This window comes from Oxyura jamaicensis, chromosome 8, assembly GCF_011077185.1.
Source record: "Oxyura jamaicensis isolate SHBP4307 breed ruddy duck chromosome 8, BPBGC_Ojam_1.0, whole genome shotgun sequence".
Taxonomy (NCBI): domain Eukaryota; kingdom Metazoa; phylum Chordata; class Aves; order Anseriformes; family Anatidae; genus Oxyura; species Oxyura jamaicensis.
Window position 1 is genome coordinate 14756539 of NC_048900.1, and position 23220 is coordinate 14779758.

Sequence of the window (23220 nt, forward strand, 5' to 3'; positions counted from 1 at the left end):
TTAAATTATTTTTTCACTAAAAAGTGAAAGAAAAAATAGTGAGGAGGATGAGCTAGGATAAATTTCCACTATGCTCTATCACCATTTCTTTATTAAGTACAAGGAGGGGGCTAACTGATTTCAAATATGGCATGAGCCTTGTACTTGTTCTGTTGGCACAGAGCCTGAGACAGTATCACAAGTCAACAACATTCTCTTAAATGACAGAAGCATAAGGTATCTGTATCACGAGGGTCTAGAGGAGGAAGAAGGAGATGGAATTTTACCAGAAAGGAAGAGTTCCAATGCAGTAGAAATTCTTTAGAGAAAGATGAATATCACGTGTACTAATGTTTGATTAAAAGGGTGAAAAGGATTTCTTGTAATGCATTTGTTTTCTTTCCCAACACAGGTGTAACTCATGCAATGGGAGGCAGAGGAGGCCTGAACAGAGGCAATATTAGTTAAATGATCTGTAAAGTAACTACAGCTGTGTATACAAATGTGCCAGTTTGCCCGTGGTTGCTTTAGTGTAATGAAGCCAGAGCTTAAAGCAGCATTTTATACTTAGATTTGTGTGCACACACTTCAATGTCTTTATTAATAAAATCAGACAAACTGTCAAAATTCAAATGGCATCTTTTTTTTAAAAAAAATCCTCTGCTCTGCATCACTTTTCAGGACAGTTATACCAGTCTTTGGATACAGTCTTTCCTGTGAGAGCGGTAACAGGTCTTGCTATTCTTTTGCCCACGTCCAAACTGTAGTACCGATCTGAAATGAAGATATGTCAAAATTAAATTCCAGAAGCGATATTTAGCATACAGAAAGAATCTTGAAATTAAAGCCTGCCTTTTAATTTCATTTAGGGATTAATAGCAGATTTTCATTCCTCATGTGTATATATATGGAATTGAGAGGCTATAAAAATCAATTTTTAGCCTCAACTGTTTGATCTGTTCTTCTTTGTGTTCAGCTTAGCTTTACAGTACTGCTAATAAATAAATCTGCTGCAAGAACAGGGAGTAGAGAAGATTACGCTTGTACTGCTACAACACAGAAACAGTTTTAAGAATTTAGAAATCAAACAAACTAAAACCAATCCTGCACTACTGTAAACATGAGAACTCCATGGTCCATGAGTGTGAAATAGCCTATGTTAAGGTTATACAATTATTATACTGGCAGAGACTTACTTTAGTATCCTGTATTTGGATAGTCTAGTATTTGAACTTTTTTTTTTCCCTGAATAATCAAGAAAATTCTGACAAATGCTTTTAGATGAGCCTGGCTAGAGGGAAAGGATATACCTAATGTGGAATTAGAAATAGTTATTTCCTGAGAAATTAAATGGTTTGTGTTGCTCCCTATATTTTTGTTGTTGTTTTGTCAGAAACGTAGTTCGATGGAAGCCAGTGAAAAACCTTTTGATGTATTATGGTCCAAGGATCTCATTCTATCATTAATATGATTGTGTATTTAGTTGTCAGCTTTTTTTTGTCATTTTATAAACCTGTACTCTTATGGCAATGCATTCCACAAAGGGCTAGTCTGAATGATTGTACCTCTCTCCTACTAGCTGTCCTGTAACTCAGTTTTGAACAGAAACATCTCCATTACAGGCAACAGTTTGTTTCTCAGAACTGCTTAATAGTGCTTCCTTAAAATTAGCCTTGCTGACTCACAAGTGGTAACTTTGTGCTGCAGAACGCTTATAGCTACACCGGCTTCTTTCTTTCCTGTCACTGAGTCTTTTGGAATACAGAGTAACTTGCATTAGCTCTAACTTACTGTAAGAGAAGGCGTAATAGTCATAGCCATCTGGCTTATTGTAGTTGGGTACTGATATAGTTGAATGAATTACTTTGGGGAGCCCTCTCCAGTAGGTGGTCATTTTGACTTCCTTGCGCAGAACTCCTGCAAGCAAAAGAAAGTGTCACATTTAGAAAGTGTCACAGCGTGACTGACAAAAGCTGTCATCTGCTTATATAATCTACAGCAAGTAAGAATCATCAGATTGAAAAAAAAGTGAAGTACTACGTTAGGGAAATAAAAATGTAACAAAGTTGTAATTCAGAGACTACTCAGATTAAAATAATTGTGTAAAAGAAACTTAATAAACATAAGATACCGGATGGATATGGATTGATTCTGACAGTTTGAACAACGGTTGGCAATCCTACTGCACGTTGAAAGCGTCTCCTTATTACAAGCCTTGGGACAAAAGCTGGGTATCTTATGGTAATGCGGGCTTTTCTTTGGCACTTCTTGGCTGGCTCTTGTCTGTATACATACTGTTGCATGTTACCATCTAAAAGAGACATTAGTGTAATTAAAAAATAAAAAATAAAAGCTAAATCAGAGATCACAGTATCATCAATATCACAGGCAGAAATTCAATAGCATTATTTTAATACATCTACAGCTGTCTAATGCTGTTGCAACCTGCAGCTTTTTCTATGCATTCCTACATTTTGTGATGTACAAGCATTGCTCTCTAAATCCAATCTGTGCTTCTAAATGTAGCAATAACTCCTGCAGCCTCATTAAATTTCCTGCAGTAAGTACAATTCCAGTGGAACTGCTTTTACAGCTGTCACACCTATTTATCAAGGCTAAGACCATAGTTTTGGGGTACACAAGGGGGAGGCTAGGGTCCAGAAAAAGATTTGCCTTTCATTAACCTCAGCTTTTTTTACATTTAGATCAAAATCTAAAATCTAATGCCTCTGTTGGCAGTGCATCATTCGTATTAGGTAAGGAAATTACTTTCACTTTAAGCATGAAATGAGAAATAGAAATAGTTAGCAATAGAAAAAACAGAGGGAGACTTCGGTGCATAGTTCTGAACTAATAAGGTTATTTAAAGTCTTTCCATCTCAGATTAATTTGAGATTGAAAAAAAATTACCACCAGATTAAAACTTACCTTAATGGTGGTTTACTAAGATTATGTCCCTTATGGTCTGGTCTATTTTAAAAAGCACTTAAACATTCTAATGCATTTTTTTAAAGCCTCAGGCTATGTTTTGACTACCTAGTGTACTCTTACATCACTTAGTCATATTTTGTTCAAAACAGACACCTGTCAGTCAAGATTCAACGCAATTCAAGCACCTTTTGATCATCTATGAATGTTAGGATTACAAAACATACCTCTTTTGATAAAATAAACTGACTCTGGTCTGCTGTTGTATCTTGCCACAGGGAGCGCTGCTACCATTTTCCCACTTAACCCTGCAAATCCGTTTGCAAGAGGTTTGGGATAGCCTTTGTCCATCACACCATTAGTGAAACGCCAGTATAGGTTACCCTAGTGGTTTAAGCAAAAGATGAGCTTCAGAGGAAATTCATTCATGGTAACTGAGCTTCAATACAGACATTAAAATTAATTGTAATGCTAGCATTTTGATAACTACCGTGTAGAACTGGCTGGAACTATTCTATGTCCACTAAAAACAAGCTATTACAACATCGCAAAGTATCTTCTGCAGTCTTTTAACAGTGCCTTTGAGTATGGGAAGAGTCTTGGAAATGAACTGTAATAACGGTTACTAAACAAAGCAATAATCAGATTTTAAAGTTTTTTGGTTTTGTTTTTTTTTAGCTATTGCTCATACTGATATCAGTTAGTCTGTCAGTAACCAATTACGGGGAGAAAACACTGGATTAAGTCTATTTGAGAAGCACAATGCCAAGGCAGTGGAGGTGGGGCTAGGGAAGGGATATGTTTCAGTTCCATTTAATTTTAAGTGTGAAAATGCTGCTTATTCTATAAAATGAGCTATGTGGCCTTGGAGCACAGGGCTGCACTGAGCTGCTATGCAACAGGATGACATTTCAAAGCCTCTCTGCTCTTCCCCACCTTGATGAAGAAGGTCTTCCCGTCACAGTTGCACCGGGAGAAGACGGTGTCGATGGGGGACGGGATGCCCCAGCCCTCGCTGATCCGGCGGGGGTTGGTGGTCGGTGGGCTCCTGCCATTCAGCAGCCAGTAGTAGTGACCTGCGGGCGGGAGGGGACAGTGGCCCGTACGGTGAGACACATGTAGGTGGACAGACAGACAGACACGTGTTGGAAACCAGGATGCCTGTGGACCGCCTCTCCTCATGGTCCTGCCTGAGAACCATGCTCCTCATGCCTCCACCCTGAGGCAGGCCAGGACCAGTGAAGGTCGGGGCAGAGGGCTGCAGGACTGACATACCTCGGAAGACAGCCAGGGTGCCGTTGGGCAGGGCTACCATGCTGTCCGCCGGCTTCCCGCTGCACAGGTCCTTCTCATCGGTCTTGTCCACTACAAAATAGCAGTTCAGGTTAGTTTTTGTTTGTTTTTAAACAAAAAAGGCATTGCCTCCCCCCCTGCCCACCTGAAGCAGCGCTGGTCGCATTTAAATGGGATTTTTGTGTGTAGGATGGCGTTCAGGGCTCTCCTCAGGTCTGTCTGAGGCTTTTCATACAAACGGTTTAATTGTTCATTCAAGATACATTGTTAAAAAGTTTCACTGTCATGATTTGTTCTGAGGAGCATAACACTAGCTGTTTATATAACTAGGTACAGCTATTGTCATTTATTGTTTACCTTATGTAATTCATAAAAATATCTATAAATGCATCATATGCTGTCTTATATTTAATTTCTTCATGCTTATGGATGTTTACTTGTTCCTCCAAGCTTCTGTAGCAGGTTTCCCCTCCTTCATTCTTAATGGATTTACATTTATTTTCGGTTGAATGTAAAGAAAGGATATGTTTCTGACAAAAATCCAAATATTTTCAATCTGGAAGACCCCTTTTTTGTTTTTGTAAATCTGTTAAAACATGAATGAAAAAATGCCCAAGAACCTTGTGGGCTGTATCTTAATATATAATCAATACTGAGGACACGAAAAAAGCTGTGGCAAAAAGCACAGAGAAAGAATATAAGGAAAAGCTTTCTTGTTTTCCTTATGAGCCTACAATATCCCAGGTTAGGTACTATAACTAATAGTGGGTATTCAGCCTGATACTCTAATGGTGTTTTCATGAGACTTAGAAATTTATCTTGTTTTTCATTTTTCTGTTATTTTTGTTTGCATCTGCCACGGTATTTACAGCAAACATTTTTCAGCAGGACCAATTGCTGAAATGACATCATGCTACAAATGAGGTGGAGAATTTCAGTAACAACACAACTGAAAATTAAGGTACCAGTGTTCGGGATGCTGCATCACCACAGTCACAGTTAACCACCGAGATAGGTGCACCTCCTTCTGACACTGGATAGAAAGGTCTTGCACATCCTTCACTTGAGGTTTTGTTGTGCTCCCAGTTTTTGTACCTACTGGAATACACTTACCTTGTGTTTCTCCAGGTAGAACTGGCAAGTCCACAGTTTGTATTAAAGGCTTGTTTATCTCAGGCTCTTCTTTTACTGGCATGGTTTCAGGGTTGGCTGGATGAGGCTCATCACGTGTGTCAGTAACCTCCTGGAAATGAATATCTGGCTTGGATGTCCCTCTCGAAACAATAAACATTTCTTCTATTGTATCTTTTTTAACTGTTGTAGTTCTCTCTCTAATAACTGTAGTTTCCTCTTTCTTTTCAAGACTAGGGGCCTTTTCAGTGGCATCTTCTATTTCTTTTTCAGTTGTGTAGCTAGTTTCATCAGTGAGGGTAGTTATCTCTTTTTTACTATCTGTTGTTGTCTCTTTAGTGGTAATTACACACTCATTAGGTGCTGCTGCTACAGTCTGTTTATTCTCTGTAGTTGTATCACTTTTAGTTGTTGTCACAGTCTCCCTGGTTTTAGGAGCTGAATCTGTTTTGGCAGTTGTTGGCAGCAGGGTGGGCTTGCGCATGGGAGTTGTAGCTGCTGGTGTTGTTACAATCACGGTACTCACCAGACGTTCTTCTTCCTTAGCTGTTGGTGCTAAACTCTCTCTTGGTTTGGGAGTTTTGTCTTGTGTAGCTGGGATTGCTTCTTTTTCTGTAGCCACTGCAGTCTTTTTGTCTACAGTAGTTGCTTCTAATTCAGCTGCTGTAGTTACAACTTGTTTGGCTGCAGGAGCTATACTTGGAATATTGTCTGTACCTTCAGGAAAGTCATCAGCCATGGTAGGCTTCTTGGTTACAGTGGTTGTGTCTTTCCTACCTGCTGTTAAAATGTCTTTAAGCACAGTAGTTTTGTCTTTCTTGGGTGTTGTTATCTCTTTGTTCACTGTGGTTGTTTCCTTTTTAGTTGTTGTCTCTTTGGTTACAGGAGTTGTTACAGGTTTAGCTGTCGTTTTGTCATTTTTAACAGGTGTAGTTGCAGACTCCTCACCTGAAATAGTTGTGTCTGATTTAATGTTGAGGGGTGCAGGGGTAATGAATTCGACTTTAGGGATGGTGGGAGAGCCTGCCTTGGTTGTTGGTGCCTCTGTGGCCAGAGGAGTTGTCTCTTTTGCTTTAGGGGTGGTGGGAGACTCAGCCTCAGTTTTTGGTGCCTTGGTGGCTTTTGGGGTTTTCTTTGCAGCTCTAGGGGTTGTTGGAGCCTCAGTGGCTTGAGGGGTGGTGGAAGAGTCAGCCTTGGTTGTTGGAGCCTCCATGGCTTTCGGGGTTGTCTTGGCTTTGGGGGTCATTGGAGCCTTGGTAACTTTTGGGGCGGGCTCCTTAGCTTTGAGGGTTGTTGGAGCCTCGGTGGCTTTCAGGGTTGTGTCTTCGACTTTGGGGGTCATTGGAGCCTCAGGGGCTTCAGGGATTGTCTTCTCAGCTGTGGGGGTTGTGGGAGAATCAGCCTTGGTTGTTGGAGCCTCAGTGGGTTTTAGAGATTTCTCCTCAGCTTTAGGGGTCATTGGAGCCTTGGTGGCTTTTGTAGTTGTCTCCTTAGCTATGGGGGTCATTGGAGCCTTGGTGGCTTCAGGGGTTGTCTCTTTGGTTTTGGGAGTTGTTGGAGCCTCAGTGGCTTCAGGGGTTGTCTCCTCAGCTTTCGGAGTTGTTGGAGCCTCAGTGGCTTCAGGGGTTGTCTCCTCGGCTTTAGGGGTTGTTGGAGCCTCGGTGGCTTCTGGGGTTGTCTCCTCGGCTTTAGGGGTTGTTGGAGCCTCGGTGGCTTCAGGGGTTGTCTCCTCAGCTTTCGGAGTTGTTGGAGCCTCGGTGGCTTCTGGGGTTGTCTCCTCGGCTTTAGGGGTTGTTGGAGCCTCGGTGGCTTCAGGGGTTGTCTCCTCGGCTTTAGGGGTTGTTGGAGCCTCGGTGGCTTTAGGGGTTGTTGGAGCCTCGGTGGCTTCAGGGGTTGTCTCCTCGGCTTTAGGGGTTGTTGGAGCCTCAGTGGCTTCAGGGGTTGTCTCCTCGGCTTTAGGGGTTGTTGGAGCCTCGGTGGCTTCTGGGGTTGTGTCCTCAGCTTTCGGAGTTGTTGAAGCCTCGGTGGCTTCAGGGGTTGTTTCCTCGGCTTTCGGAGTTGTAGGAGCCTCGGTGGCTTCAGGGGTTGTCTCCTCAGCTTTTGGAGTTGTTGGAGCCTCGGTGGCTTCAGGGGTTGTCTCCTCGGCCTTGGGGGTCGTTTGAGCCTCGGTGGCTTCAGGGGTTGTCTCCTCGGCTTTCGGAGTTGTTGGAGCCTCTGTGGCTTCAGGGGTTGTCTCCTCAGCTTTAGGGGTTGTTGGAGAGTCTGTGTCAGTCATTGCTGCTTCGGTGGATTCAGGCGTCATCTCTTCAACTTCGGGTGTGGGTGGAGGGTCTGCTGTTGTCATTGGTGCTTCTGTAGCTTCAGGAGTTGTCTCTTCAGCTTTGGGGCTGGCGGGAGAGTCTGCCTCAGTCATGGGTTCCTCTGTGGCTTCAGGGGTTATCTCTTCCTCTTTGGGTGTGATGGTAGGGTCTGCCTCAGTTGTTGGAGCCTCTGTATCTTCGGGGGTTGTCTCTTCAGCTTTGGAAGTTGTTGGTTTTGTGGTAATACTTGTGGTAGGTGTTAAACTAGGTTTTGGAGTCGATGGTTTAATTGTGGTTGCTTTGATTGGTGGTGTTGTATCTGGGTGTTTTGTAGTTGGAGGAGGACTGGTCACCATTTCTTCACTGCCCATATCTATGAGAAAAAAACTACATGTTAAGACACTCAAATTTCAGTGCATGCACCTGTTTTTTGTTGTTGTGTTTTTTTTTGTTTGTTTTTTTTGTTTGTTTGTTTTTTTTTTTTTAGTATGCTGATGAGAAGTAGCTACTTAACTTTTGAATAGCTATTATCTTGTTTTTGTCTTTGCTTAAAAAAAAGCCTTATGTCTAAAATTGCAATTTTTTTATTTGTGTGTGTGTGTGTTTATATAAATACATGGAAACGCAAGTTCAATTTGATAAATACCAGTTATGGACTTAGGTAACTGCCAAAAGATATATACATTAGAGATCCAGACTAACTTGGACTGTATGTTTCCTTTGCCTTCCTGGGACTTCACAGGAGCCTCCTAAGTTTTAACTAATACCTTTGATTAACCTGTAGCACCTATGAACGCAGCACAGCTGATTTTAATTCAGTGTTTGTATGTGAGACCACATAGTGTTTCTATCTTTCTCATGGAAGGGGAACCACCTTATATAGTTCTTCTCATAGGACACTTCCCTTCCCAGTTTGTGCTTTTGATTCCTTTGGCCGTAATTATAATAAAGCCTGCACCTGTGACCTGGGCTTGAAGGAGAGAATTAATGAAACACGAGGAAAACAAACTTCTTGAGTACAGACACCTGCATACACCTCCTACTTTATATCCTTGGTATTTTTCCTCTTTGTGATTTACAGCTTTAAGACTCTACTTTTATATGTAGTTACATGAACTTGAGTCAAATTACAGATCTATTCAGCAGAAACTAACATTAAATGTTTCTGCATTTAGTCTTTTATCTCTCAGTGTTACCTTTGTGATGTTTTGCCATTTAGTTCTGTTTTCAAAGCTTTTTGTTTGTTTGTTTGCTTCTTATTTCTATGATTCCTTACTATCTACTGTTATCACCGAGTTGACACTTGGTTCTTGAAAACCTAAGGAAATCATGTGCAGCATCATGTGATTTGGGGTCATGTTGTTCATCTTCTGAACAAGTATTCTGAAAAAGTCTTTCAAGATCTGAGCAATTGCTGACAGTCATGGCCTGATGAATGTACTGATGCAATGCCTCTCTCAGCAGACTGGAAACACTTAGGATCTTGCAGTATGAGGAATAATTCCTGTGTAAATGTATTGTAGAAACAGTGTAGAATGAGCAGAGCATTACAGAATAGTATTCCTGTTTCCCGAAGTGTATGTAATTTTGTAAATCAAGTGGGATCTTGTTTGAATTTCCTTAATTTTGTTTCATTTGATCTGCTGTATTGATTTCGTAAAAGGAAACTGCCACAGCAGAAAGGTAAGTATTCCAAATTATTATAAATTGTTGTTATTATTATTATATGTTATTATTATTATTGATAGTAATAATAGCAATAATAATACTAACAGGGTTAAAGTATTGGCCAGTATTGACTTCTAGCCTTGTTTCCTTGCTGTTACTTCAGGTTTCAAGTTCAAATTGATTTCCCAGATTATCAATTAAAATGCTGGAATAGAATATCAAAGAAGACAGGAGTGCAACATGTTTTCCATTCTGAAAAATAAATTGTTCATGTTTTCTGAAGCTGCATGAGGCTGGGCTTGATTAAAGCTAGAGAAACCTGTTAGGAGATTTTCCTGTCCTGGTTCTGCCAGTTTTCACTGTCCCAAAATACAATACCCTTCCTGTTCCAGCCATGGATTTTATCCAAAACTGACAATGGCATGTAACATAGTTTTTGAAGATATATGTGGAAATCAAATAGAGACCTGGGAGGCATCACCACAATCTAACATCTGTCTGAAGTGAGCACTGCAAAATCAGTACAGTCTTTCTTGAGAACTAGGTGAGGTAATGAGTTTATAAACTGAGTGGTTCCAAGCTTGGTAACTGTCTGGTAATGTCTCACATTGCCCTTCTATTTCCAGAGCAGGAAAATGGTCTCTAATATTCCTTCAAGTAACACCCATCCTGTTTCATTTGTGTTCTTTCCTACCTTCTATAATTTCATGGGGCTGTGTTACTTCCTCTGGCTTCTTTTCTTCATTTGCAGATGACCTCTTGGATGTTGATTTATTTGGTGGAGGAGTCTTGGGTGTTGTCTTTTCTGTGTGTGCTGAAAGAAATTAAATAATCTGTTAATAGGAGTGTTTATAGGTGTTTGGTGTAAGAAGAAAGTGATACAGAATTTCAGTGTCCCTTTTCCACATAAATCTTTTATTTTTTCCCATCTATAATATTCTTTAAAATATTATTCCTGAAAAAAGAGAAAAATATCCTTTGGATCCCTAAGTGTTTGTCATAGATCAGAGAAATATTTTTTCCAGAAGTGTGAGGTGAGGCATTCCTAGCTAACAGGAATTTTCAGCTGTGAAAAAGAAGAATTCTGAGTGGAGTTTTATATTCAGAGAATTTCTCTTTTTTTGTTGTTTGTTTGTTTTGTTTTTGAATACAGATAGCTTGGGGCTAACTTGTGAGTGTTTTTTATAGTGGCTATCTGAGAGATGGTGTATTACTTTGATAATCCCTTGAAGATTTAGTTATGATGTAGTTCTTCAGACATGGGATAACTCTGCACGTATATCCTGAAGTTTTTATTAGGAATGAGAGAGAAAATGCAATTGTAGAATAAAATCACTCTGGGAGCTGAATCAGCTTTCAGATGAGTAATGTGAACCAAATGATAATCCCTAACACTTCTCCTGTCTGCTAAAGGACAGGCTTTGAAAATTGGCTGCCTTGTAGGTTGTCTGGTCTGTGAAGGGCTGGATAAACAAAAGTGACTTGACTGTGGGGCGGTACAAGCATTCCCTGAACTGTATTCACAGCCTGAAGGCTAAACGTGGACTTTCTTAAAATGGCCCACTTGCAGTGTGAACATGCAACCACATCTCACCAGGGAGGCCCTCCTTGCCCCCCAGGAGGGGGTTCTATGTTGGGCTGCTCCTCTTGTTTTGGATTCAGGGTGGGAAAGATCTGGGCGATCTGCCCATGTGCTTCCAGTGATTACAGCAACCACAAGCAAATGGTCTTAAGGTTCAAGTAGCGCTATCCCCAGTGCAGGGACTGGCTATTACGCACGTCTGGGTGGGTTGCAGGACAATTTAAGGGAATTGGACCTACCTTACTACTTCTTCATATATGACCTAGACTTTTTACTGCAAAGCATCATTCATTTTTGCCCAGCCTCTGTCTTAGAATTATGTTATTGACATAATTTTAGTAGCATGAGTGGAATACGTGTGTCAAACCTGGCCTTATATGTATTGTTCTGAGTAATGGTTCTGATAGTGAATTAGGGTATGGAGTGCCAAAGAGGCTAAGACAAAATAAAACTTTCCCCTTGGAATTCATATCATGTGATGGATGCCAGTATATCTACCTATATGCTTCAGTGTTCACACTTCAGAAAATGGCCAATTTATTTCTGAAATTAGGTTTATGATTTTTGTTTTGTTTTGCTTTGTTTGTCTTTTGTATAGCTAATGCTATCTATGTATAGCTGATGCTGAGTGCTGGTGATTTTAGAGAAGACCAGTAAGTTGTGTAGGATCTCTGTGGTACGGAATTGTTAGCATTTACGTAGTCTCTGCCTCCTGGTTCCTGTTTATTGGGCTGTCATGCTGTGGGTGTACTAGCATGGCTGAACTTTATGGAAAGGTTCACTTGAAAACTAATGTGGATCATACCAAGAACAAAGTCTATGTGGTTTATATTTTATGGCAATGTAAGGTATAAATATATGTAGGAAAAATTTTGCGATACAGAAATTTCTTACCTTCTTTACAGTGTTTTGCATAGTCAGGGCAGCATTTGCCATATCTTTCACAGTCTGCATCACAGTCACACTCTCTTCCTCTTTCAAAGGATTCAAAGCAACGTCCTTTGCAGGAGACTGCTACATTAAGGCAGAACAAAGGAGTTAGTATTTTTGTCTAGCTCACATTTAACACTGGGACCTTTCTATAGTGAAGTCACTTGCTTAAGCTGATTTAAAGAACAGCTGCCAAGGTGGTTACTCTGGTCTGATCCAAAACTTGTTTAACTTGTTGAGTCCAACGAGTTTTGGATCAAATCATGTAATCAGAGCAGCGCTTTGCCATGGTGGTGTAGTGAGACCATTTAGAATTCATAGTGGAATGTAACAGCCTCGGAGTTCACTTTAGATAGGCCCCATCAAAGAAGGGTTCCCAGACTGGCTGAGGCCAGCAGGGACCTGGCCGCAGGCCTGCCCCAGCAGGGCCCCCCCAGCTGGTGCCCAGCCCCATGTACAGGCAGCTCTGGAAGCTCCCCAAGGAGGAGCCCCCACAGCCTCTGTTGGGTAGTCTGTGCCATTTCCCTGATCAAATAGAAGCTATCTCAATAATCCTTAAATTCGGTAAGAAAGTAATTCTGGGCCACATTTTCAAAAAGTTGGTGCTTCAGAGCACTCTACCAAAGTATTTCTGAAAAAGAATTGGCCTGTATAAGTTATGACTAAGTGTACCTGGTGTCCACAGGCAAATACTGTAATTTAGTTATATGAATGACTATACAAAGTTACACAAAGTCACTATTTTTTTTTTTTTCCCAGTCTAATACAGTTCTTAAATTATTAATACCACAGGATTATCTGCCATGTTTTAATAGATGACTAATAACCACATTTTTAATATTACATTAGTGGTTAACATCTGATAACTTTAGTGACCACGGTATGTCTGTTTTGTACTAAATAATAACCAGATGGTTTTGGAAAGTGTGTGTGCAGCTATTACAGACTTGAGCAAAACATACTTGCTATATATATCAAGAATTAAGCTTGTCCTTAAATGTTTACATTACCAACTATTTTTTGAAATTTGGTAATATCTTTAATAGGTACTTAGTTGATAGCTAAATTGGAGTACATTAGACCTGAAGCTGGTATTTTTTAAGATGCTTAGCATCTCATAGAATTGAGCTGAGAATTAACTATCACTTGGTATTTCCAGAATTATCATGTGATCTATTGTTGTTGTCCTGTATCTTTACTGTGCATGAGTCCCTCTGAAGTCAGCGTCTTGCTGGCACTCAGGGCATCAAATCCTATTTTACAATTAACTAATTATATATCAAAGTTAGCATTACTGTGTAGGCATATTTTGAAGAGTTTCTGACCAGTGTAGAGCCAGTGTGATCTGTTGATGCCAGTGTATTCATTCCATGTGCCTATGTGAGAATTGTTGTTATTTTTTAAAGAATTAGCATTTTAGGTCGTGCTGCTTTTGAGTTTTAATACTCAGCCTGTATTACTAGATCTAAGAAGTCTTATCTTACACCATCAATCTTATTAGAACTACAGTGTAGTGCAACAAACTACGGTTATCTAAATCACTGGTATTTTTGATATATTGATAATTTATAAGAATATCATATATTTGATAAATTCTTCAGTAGAACAGTTTGGAATACCCGTGCTTATTTACACTATAGTTTTATATTACATATTAATAATACTTGTCCAGCCATCTTTTCTGTCACACTCCAGACATGGTTCTGACACAGAGTTAATTTCTGTCAGTGGAAGGACTCCCTCTGACTTTGGATTAGTCTCCACATCTGTTGCATTTGAATGGGATTGTCCCAGAATTTCTCTCTGGAAAACCCTGAAACTTTCCTTCCTGCCTGAGTTTGCTTTGAGCAGTTTTGTTGCATAAAAGACCAATAGATACAGTACAAATGCACAAAGAAGGAGAAATCAAGCAGTTGGGAAAATCCCCCTCTTGCTCTGCTCTTCCAAAAAGCAAAACCATTTTCTTGGTGATAAACTGCAGATACAGAATTTTCATTTAATGGTCCATGAGAGGTTATAATTGAGGCTTTTTGAGGGAGGAACCACACATATGAGAGGAGAACAAGGATGCAGTGAAGCAGAAGAAACATTTAAGCATTCGGAGGAGAGACACGGGTGCAAGCAGGAGGAGAAGCCTTTGCTGACAGGAGCTGGCTGTGTTTGGGAACTTACCCACCGTGCAGACTTTCTTGAAGTCAGCGCAGCATTCCATGTAGTATTGGCAGTTATAATCACAGTGGCAGCCATGCTCTCTAGAATACCCTTCCCCACATCTCCCTGTACAGCTCCATAAATCTAAAATCACACGACATCAGTGTGAACGTTGCCAAACCAAAATGCGACGCAAGGGAACACTGAATGGCAAGGTGGGAAGATTCACCCTCTCCTAAAGAAGGCTGTTTCTTCTCTGTGAGCCGTGGAGCTGCAGGCCCAGTGCCACCCAGCGCCTGCAGAGAGGGCCCAGCCCCGGGCTGCTCGGCGGCCCCTCCGGGTGAGAGAGGGGCTGCACCACTTCTGGCATCTGAACAGACTTGGGCTTAACTTAGGCAACATATCAGCCAACACTATGTTGTTTTGCTGATTTATCTTCTGTCTTAAGACCCTACGCATGGTGATAGAAGTGCACTTGCGCCAGCATACCTGACAGATTAGGTCTGTCAGAATTTTACTTTTGGTAAAGTTATTAATATCAAAACCAGCTTAGTTTTTAAACTGGTGAGCATTGTCATACTAAATACAGGTCCCTGGAGCCATTTTTATTGTCAGTTTTCAATATCTGCCAACTCCCCCTCCTATGTGAAATCTCTGCTAACATAATGCACTAACAGCTTCTTCTGGAAATGAAACATGCAGGACCATAAGTAGAGTGCCCCTAAATACAAACAAAGAAGCTGAACAATCAGCAAGCTAAAACAGACTTTGGATAATTAGCTGAAACACTGAGGAACAACAAGAAAATAACAAGGAATAACATGTAACACGACACAACACCAAAGACAATAATTTCTAACAGCACACATTTGGCATGTGTGTATTAAGGAAGACCCTAAAATAACAAATAATTAAGCCTGTGAATCTACATTGTGATTTTTCTGTGGTTAGGTATAACATTTTTTTTTTTACCATTTCTTTACAAATAATAAGTGCTACCATTCTTAAGAGGACTGCTGGGGCCCTGATAACAAGTCATCAGCACAGGGGAGCTGGGGAGTAAATGGAGAAGTCAGTGGGTTCAAGTTAATGGGCTTGTAATAGGGGAGCTGAAGAGGGAAGCTAGATGACTTCCTTCCTGGGTATGTGCTCAGTAAGTTGCACCTTCCTTGCCATGGGGGAAGAAAATACAGATAAATCCAGAAAATACTGCCTTTTCATCCATTTATTTTTTAAAATTTATGACTTGGAAGTTGTGAAGGTACTTGTAAGGAAAATGCCCAAGTGGTTCTAGATGCTGTTGGCATGAGTCTGGTTTCTGTTAAGCTAGCAGGAAGTTTCCCCTGGCTGTGGAAGGCACAGCACCAGATGGCTCTCTCCTGCAGGTAAAGCCTGACAGCTGTGCACTGTGATGAGCTGCTCAGATGGAGCTGGACAGATGTTACACTTCTATGCTCAAGCAGTAATAAACGTTACTTTACTAGCAAGTGGCACACCATGTTATCACTGTAATGCCATGAGAGCCACTTTAGAACCATGACAGCACATGACTTGCCAGGCTGCAGGTTCTTTCATTTCTTCATAACACTGCTACTTTCATCAGAGGTCAACTACAGAGCTTAAGAGTAAATTAAATTCTGTAGTATTAGACACCTACATGCTGAAATCAGCATTGGCAGGGATACTAACAGTGTATTTCATGGCAAAGAGCTTAGCACGGTGTGCACATTCCTTTCCCTCAGCCCATTCTTCTATTCAACATTTCTAACTGAAGTATATGGGTGTTATAATTCAGGATTCTCTTTGAAGCATATTGCCAATCACTTTGGTTAAATATGTCAACCTAAGAACATCAGGATCTGTAGACTATGTCTATAGAAAAAGAAATAGGCTTATATGCATCTTGCATAATATTCATATTTATGTTATTCCTCAAAATAAAATAAAATAAGAGAACTACGCTGTACCAAAATTTAGGTATGAAAGTAATCAGTGATGATAAAACTGAATCAGAATGCCTGTCTAAATAAATGGACAGGCAAATAAATACTAAGTTCTAGAATTTAGTATTTTTATGAGGATACATTTAGAGCTTTCTTACTATTTGTCAGATATCCTAGACACCCTCCCCTCAACTTTGTATGTTACGGTACCTTGAGAAGACACTTCTTGAATCACGGACAAGGAAAGGATCACCAAGGATACACAAAGTACGTTCCATATGATCATTACTTTCAGGTACGACATCATCCCTAAAAAGAATAATTTCACATCACTACATGCAATTCATTTTTTTAAAATAATGAATCAATTAATCTTGAAATGCATATCTTTATACATACTATGAGTTTCATAGCAACATAAAATTCACATTTAAATTATTCAAGGAGAGTTAGTAATTTAGAATTATTCCATAAATTCTCTCATGGTTATTAGTTGATTAGCTATTAATTTTTGTAGTAGGATTTGGAAAATTCACTATTAACAAATAAGAAAAGTATTTTTTGCAGAACTGTATTAGGTGAAATCTACAGTCACAGTCTACTCCTTTTATTTTAACCTTGATGGCGTTTAGTACACCAGTCCCTTAGGCTATAATACTGATAAATATAGATCTATTATATTTTTAATTTGTCAAAAACAATCATGAAACTGTCAAATTAATTATTAAAATGTCAAAACAATTATTAAGCAGCATACTTTTATAAACCATAATCTATCATAAAATATTAGTGTTTAAGCAAGTCAATGGAAATGTAGGATAAAAGTAAATCTTCTTTCAAAAGGAAAAGTTTTTTTTTTTTTTCCAGCCCATCATTTTCCTGTTGAGGAAGAGCACTTTGATCACAACACTCTGAGTAGAGAGAGGCATTACACTTACCTAACAGTGAATGTGTCTGCCCTCAGGGATGGTTCAGATGCCTTATATATCTCTTTGTAACTATCCTGGGGTTAACTAATTAGACTGCTTGTTAAACAAAACTGCCAATGACAGCCTATGACAGCAAACTTTCCACATGAATTGGAAGAGGTCCCAGATGACTAGACTAACACAACATCTGGAAAACACTCCCATTAAGAAAAATGATTACAGAAAAAAAATAGAGACTTACTGGTCAAAACACATTTTGATTACTGAGTGAAATGAACAAATTGTCCTGAATGCATCTGGAAGGCATTAGATGTTATTGCGTAGCAATAAGAAATCATTATAGGCGAATGCAGAGTATATTTTCTTTCCTGTCAAATAAGGCTTAGGTGACAGTAGCCTAAAATTATGCAGTACTATCCACTACTGATGGTGTTTCTTCTCCAAAAACTTTTGAGATCCAGTTCACTCAGTCATAAATAATTTTCCAGTTCTGCACTGAATATATGTTACTTTCCCCTAAGCTGAATGGAAATGTTGCCAAGGTTTTGGCTAGAAATCAAACGATTTAGTCAAGTCTCAGATTTATTGTATCTATGCTACCCAAAGCATCAGAAACAAATGGAAGAGAATTACATTGTTTTAATGGTCTTTGCATTTCTCCATTCACTATTCAGAGTACTAAGAATGGCTGCTTGGCACTCCCAGAGTCAAAGGCGATTGACTCCCTTTGAAACTTTAGTCGTCCTGACTCTCAGGGCTTGGGGGCTGCCTCTACACAGAAACTAACTTAAATAGAGGCAGGGAGCTTTGGTACTCCTGCCTTATGCTATTATTTGAATCCCAAAGCAACTTCAATATCCCAAAATAACAAATATGTACAATTCACACTGATCCCACCTGAGGAAAGCACTTAACTATTAGGCTTATGTCACTTAAAGAAAAAAATGTAGGTATCTGAAAAAGAATGGGTTTAGACCTGGGTTCAAATGTTTTCCATGCTTAGTCCAATGACTGAATAGCTTTTTTATGCTAGAATTGCTTTGTGATTTATATGGTATCACAATAGAAGCAGTTTCATTCAATCTTTCTGCATTGTGGACATTTCTCATAGCTTTCATGTCATTGCAACACTCCATTAATTAATTCTGATCAATAAAAGAGTGCTTTTTTATTGCTCTAGGAGCATGCATGATCTTTGCAAAAGTTTCTGGAGTTATTTACACAAGTATTAAATGGGAGCACTTACAGTATCAGTCTGCTATTCGAGCTCTTCTGCCCACTGCCAATAATTTTCAGCTATTACTATACTATATGAAAAAAGAAACCTGAGGCCCTGAGATTTCATGGGGTTTATTCAAGGTAATACACTGGAGGAAGTACATTACCTTTCTTTGTCATAATAAGAGCTTTGATTCAGCCTTTAGTGAAGCTGACTATACACTTGACACAGAAACTCTGTGGATTGAGATGAAAGGTACAAACTTGTAGATACTTAGAACCCAGGAAAGAAGTTAGGTTAGTTAAACAGAATCAACTTCATTTTCTAAATTCTCTAGAAAAATATTAAAATACTCATAACTTAAATAATTTATAGTTAGATCAAGCTGAACATTTAGGACTACTTTGTAAAGTATATTTTGATATCCACAGTTTAAAGGAGATTTGATTCTATCATTTCAGTCAGTACAGCTCTGAATGCCAGTTAATAGCGGCCAGATACATGAGGTGAAAAAATATGTATAAAAAAAAGTAAACAAAAATAAACCCTAAATGTTTAATCGTGATCTGCTAACATGGCAGTATGAATAAATCAAAAGCCAATTAGGTACATACACATCCTGAAAATATGGATAGTCATGACGGGCTGCTACAAGTATTTTGTTTTACAGATGTGTTCGTTTTGGTAGGGCTGTATTGTTTCATTTCTCTTATGAATTAAGTAATTGGATTGGCAAGAGGTATATGGGGTTGCGAAGTATGAATGGTGAGATGATTTCCTAACCTGCTGTGACCTGATTTCAATTGCAGTTATCCTTATCTAGAGCATTTGTATTTGCTATAGTTGAATGACTGCTAGGTGATCATTGATGACCACTAATTCCTTAGTTATTAGCTATTAGTTAATTAGTTATATGAACTTCAAATAGAAACTGATAATGTAGTTTTTCCTTTCTTTCCGGTCAATGCAATTTTAGCTAGCAGCATCTGACAGTATGTTGGATTTTTACCAGCCTGTGTGGGTTCCATTTACTTTTGTGATACATGGAAACTGAGGCTGTTACACATTTGCTCTGTTACCTGTGCAGAAAAAAATCAAATTTTAAAATCTCCAATGAATCTTCTTTGTAGTACTTTTCTCTACAGCATTAAAAAACTAATTCAGAAGAGCATACTTTTTGAAAGACTGGTTGAAGGTTAATTTTTATTTTTTTATTTTTTTTTTTTCCTTTGGAGATTAAGGAAGTCAATGAGGATCGGTTCAGGTTCGTTTCCAGTTCTGGAGCAGGCTTGGTCTATGAGTTTTAGCCAGTCACTTATCCTGAAAGTTAAATTAGGATTTCCAGAACTGTGAGGTTGCACCTATAAATACCATAAATTCTTTTTTAGAGTCTCTTTTTTTTCATAACAAATTCATCAGTAAGCTGCTTTTGCAGGCAGGTTTATCTTCCCTGTGGGCTGTATGGGATAATTCAGTAAGTGGATTAACAGAATGTAAAAAGCACTTTAAGCACCTTTAAATCTATGTAGTGGAAACACTCTTGCTAATGATCTTCCAGGCTTTCTGTCTTGCAAGAACAAGGAAGGAGAACAATGCAGGGGATGCAGAAGCCCTAATGTGGGAGAGCATGGGGTTACAATTAATTCTTCTGGGGCATCTGATAACTGACCAAATGACACTTCCCTGCATTTCCTTCAATGATCATGCACCTTCTTCCATACCAGAGCTGGCTACGTTTCATTTCCATATTTAACTAGACTTGGGGGGTGGGGGGGGTAGTTAATTTTGAAGAGAAATTAAATATGTTGACTTTTAAGACAAAGGAGTATTAGTACTATGGTCTTTCTGTGATCTTTGACTATTGTGAGTAGCAGTAATATTGCAATGAATTCTGCTCTAGCACACTCTGTAATAAGGGTCAGATGGACATTTATGTCATCCATTTGATGTTAATATAGACTTATTACATTTCCAATACCTAAAAAGTTGACAGAATGGTTTAAAAGTAAGAAGTAGAGAGAAGAATATGACTTTAAAATTGTATATGTCCACATAGAGATAACAGATGAGGCAATAATGATAAGTGGAAGATGAAGGATAAAATCTGCATGGTGTTTGTCTTATTTTTGTAGTATTATCGAGATCGGTAGGAGAAAGTTTTTTATTCCAGAAACCTCTCTATACTTGGCACAACTGCAGACATTACTGAACACCTTGAAGAGCAGGAAGAGGAGGAGCAGATGTGCTGGCTGTTTGCACCTATAGCTTTAATTCCTCTGGAGCCTTGACCCTACGATCATCATTCAATGGCTATTACAATACTTCTCTATGGGTCTTATCAATTTCTTCTAAAAGAAGAAAGCCTCAGAGCTAGAGCATGGATTTACTTAAACTAGGCTAGAATCTCATGTTGCGTGGAATACACACTCTGAGTCATAAAACAGAGCAGGCTTTTGAGGCAGAAAGTTACAGGGAGAAATCTTCCATCAAAAACGTCTGACAGAGCGGGATGTTACTAAATCAGAAATATTTGTCTTTCTTTCCAAGTACACTAATTATTCCTCCCCCTTAATTTGGTTCTGTTTATTGATTTCAGTCCATACAGGCTAAAAAGTGGTTTGTCTCATAAAAAACGTCTCTCAAAATGACCTGTATTTAACATTGTTCTTTTTTTAGCAATACAGTATATGGACTAATTCTTCTAGTGAATAATAGCAGGAAAAAGCAAGATGTTCAACGATAGGAAGAAAAAATAACGGAAGGTTTGGTTCATATGAAGGATATCAAATGATAAGAAGAAAAGGAAAACGAACACAAGAAAGGTGCCTGGAGTTGAAAAAGAGGTAAATCTAGAAGAGTTAAACAGGGAATTCCCAATTAAGCAGTAGGAGTGGAATTAGCAGTGGCTCCTGGTTAACTTGTGAATGAAAGATGCAGAAAACTCTTTCAGAACACAGTTATTTCATTACCACCTACAGGACTGTTAATAAAGATTCCCAGAAACAGCCACCACTCTTTAAGTGACTGACAAATAACACCCTTGCTTTGGCAAAATACCAGTGAAAAAGTGTGAGACATCATTGCAAGTCTTTATTTTATTTTCAGACTTAGTATGAAGTAATTTTCTTGTAACATGAAGAATCATCTTTCTTAAACATTGCGCTCAGGCTACTATAAATAATCCTCTTTACTCACGCTCAAGCTTTCACGTCTCATGCGTTCAAGCAAAAATGGTCTGTTGAAATGTCTGTATTCAAGGGGAAAGACTGGCTGGATCAGCATAACTGTATATAAGAACAAGTAGTTAATTTATACTTCTTGGAGAGGGTTTGTTTTTTTCTTGTTTGGAACTTTTGAGGTGTATTCAACAGCAAGGTCTTGAAGAACAAATAAGTTAACATACAAAAAACCTCCCTTGGCAGTACTGAATACTATGTATTAATACTAGTAGAGAGAGCTATCACTGAAGCTGCCAAAGGCTTGTGGAAGTGGCCTGTCTTTTCTCTAAAGTAAACACCTGATTTTGATCATTCATAGTTTTACAACAGTCTGAGTTCTTCAACTGAAATGATCAGCACTTAGCTTCTGCTTAATGGAGTTCTTAGAGGATGGTCTCTTCAATCACCCTTGTAATTCTGTATGGTCATTGAAAACTGATGTGACATACAGCACTTGAAAAGATTTTGCAGAATGAGGCAGAGTTCTTCATTACATTTGTGAACAAATGTAATGGACTGGGATTTTGCCAAGCAGAAAAATATAGCACAAAGTACAAGAAACAGCATGGGCTCAATAAAGAAGGCTTCTGAGACAGACTTTATACAGGTGGCTTATAATGTCACTATCAAGTCTGATTTCTGTAAATTATAATACAACATGATTTATCAATGAGAGTAACCAGCTTAAGAATGATTAAGGATGCAACTCAAACCAGGGCACGCAGAACACAACAGCTCATTTGCAGTTTAAATATAACAGCAAGATTTTTTGAAACAAATACAATTATTGCAAAAATGTAAATTATCCAGTGAGGCTATAGCACAGCACAGCTGGTGCAGTGCTGATCCAAGTCTGACTTGAAAAAGGAATTATCTGCAGCACAGGCAGGATTCATAATTTGTCTACTGAGGAAATAGCAGGGCAAAATGAGGAAAATAACTGGATTTAGTTGTTTGTAACTCATATATCTTTCTTCTGTATCAGGAAAATTTCTAGTCATTGGTCTCTATTTGCCTATGGTTAAATCTGGGATTAGAACTGAAATAAGTATTAGGTGTTAGAAATCTAAAACATAAGGTCCACCTGATTGTCAAGGACAGGGGCAGGTGGAGCATGAATGGTCCTGAGGGAGCTCAGCAATTAACCTCCCCTACACAGCCCTCTTTCACTGTATGGATGACCATAATGAGAAGCCAGCATTAGGGCTGGGATGGAGTCTGAGTTAGTCCTCAAATCTCTCCTCAGGTGTACCTGTGCTTGAGGCTGGGGCTTGGTCAAGCTTTGGAAAGATAAAAACTTGAAGGGATCTGTCAGCAGATCTTAAAAGCCCCATGAGTTAAAGACAGCTGGCAGCAGCACGGATGAGGTATGTGGGGTTTTGTATGCATGCGTCTTAATGATTCATTCCCCTTCTAGACTTCAAATTAAGGTTATGATTTGTATTAAAGTTAGATTATAGGAATCCAGTGATTCAGCTTCATGGCCTTTGGTTTTAGGAGTGTGTCAAGCAGACCCTGTTTACTCCCATTTACCACAGAGATTGATCAATATGTTGATGTTATTAAGTATGTATATTGGCTCAGAACACCCAGTTTTGAAGCTCAGGTACTAAAGCTTAACTAAAAGGTTAAAAGGAGGGCTGGAGATTGATTGAAGATCTGTTTCACTGTAGGAACTGATCTTCAAAGTAAAATACAGTTTTTGTAGTTTGCACCATTAAGACCCTAATAGGTGGCTACATTGCTCAGTATATGCTCAGCAATAGCGTTACAGTCATGTTTGATTTATGTTTCAGCTTCAGCATACATTTTCAGATTAATTGCCATGTTGCTTACTGTAAACATCGGCCACATTCTTATAACAGAGGTTAGTGTAAAGGTGTGGGCTGCAGCTAATATTTAGGCATTTGCAGCTTTAAGAACCAAGAAGCATGAGCAGACTTGCACCA

At 39.1% G+C, this 23220-nt stretch overlaps 2 protein-coding genes across 10 annotated transcripts in view; one reads left to right on the forward strand and one right to left on the reverse strand.

Annotated features, from left to right (window-relative positions):
• Positions 1–2118, forward strand: part of TPR (translocated promoter region, nuclear basket protein) — a 43254-nt gene extending 41136 nt beyond the window's left edge. For all 4 annotated transcript variants that reach the window (XM_035333910.1, XM_035333912.1, XM_035333913.1 and 1 more), the window contains exon 51: positions 392–2118. In XM_035333910.1, coding sequence (XP_035189801.1) covers positions 392–447 — 56 coding nt within the window. In that variant the 3' untranslated portion in view covers positions 448–2118. The remainder of the gene's footprint in view (positions 1–391) is intronic.
• PRG4 (proteoglycan 4) lies at positions 101–16214 on the reverse strand. Of its 6 annotated transcripts, XM_035333917.1 has the most exons (14): positions 16116–16214; positions 13984–14106; positions 11776–11895; positions 9994–10113; positions 7712–8004; positions 6905–7477; positions 6568–6712; positions 5314–6501; positions 4183–4272; positions 3844–3983; positions 3135–3291; positions 2111–2290; positions 1771–1896; positions 101–753 (listed from the first exon to the last, which is right to left on the reverse strand). In XM_035333917.1, exons 1-14 carry the CDS (start codon positions 16210–16212, stop codon positions 650–652), a joined length of 3456 nt encoding a protein of 1151 aa, XP_035189808.1. In that variant the 5' UTR covers positions 16213–16214; the 3' UTR covers positions 101–649. The 6 variants fall into 6 exon arrangements, with proteins under 6 accessions (XP_035189808.1, XP_035189807.1, XP_035189805.1 ...); XM_035333916.1 differs by having other exon boundaries at positions 5314–6712; positions 11776–11892; XM_035333914.1 differs by having other exon boundaries at positions 5314–6712.
• Between the last annotated feature and the right edge of the window lie 7006 nt (positions 16215–23220).

What these genes read in the sequence shown, in the direction of transcription:
- PRG4 (XM_035333914.1), bottom strand. Translation starts at nt 16,212, where the DNA reads ATGATGTCGTACCTGAAAGTAATGATCATATGGAACGTACTTTGTGTA. An exon ending in TCAAGAAGTGTCTTCTCAAG is followed by an intron (nt 14,107 to 16,115) that starts GTACCGTAACAT and finishes GTGTGATTTTAG; the next exon opens with ATTTATGGAGCTGTACAGGG. An exon ending in TGCAAAACACTGTAAAGAAG is followed by an intron (nt 10,114 to 11,775) that starts GTAAGAAATTTC and finishes AATTTCTTTCAG; the next exon opens with CACACACAGAAAAGACAACA.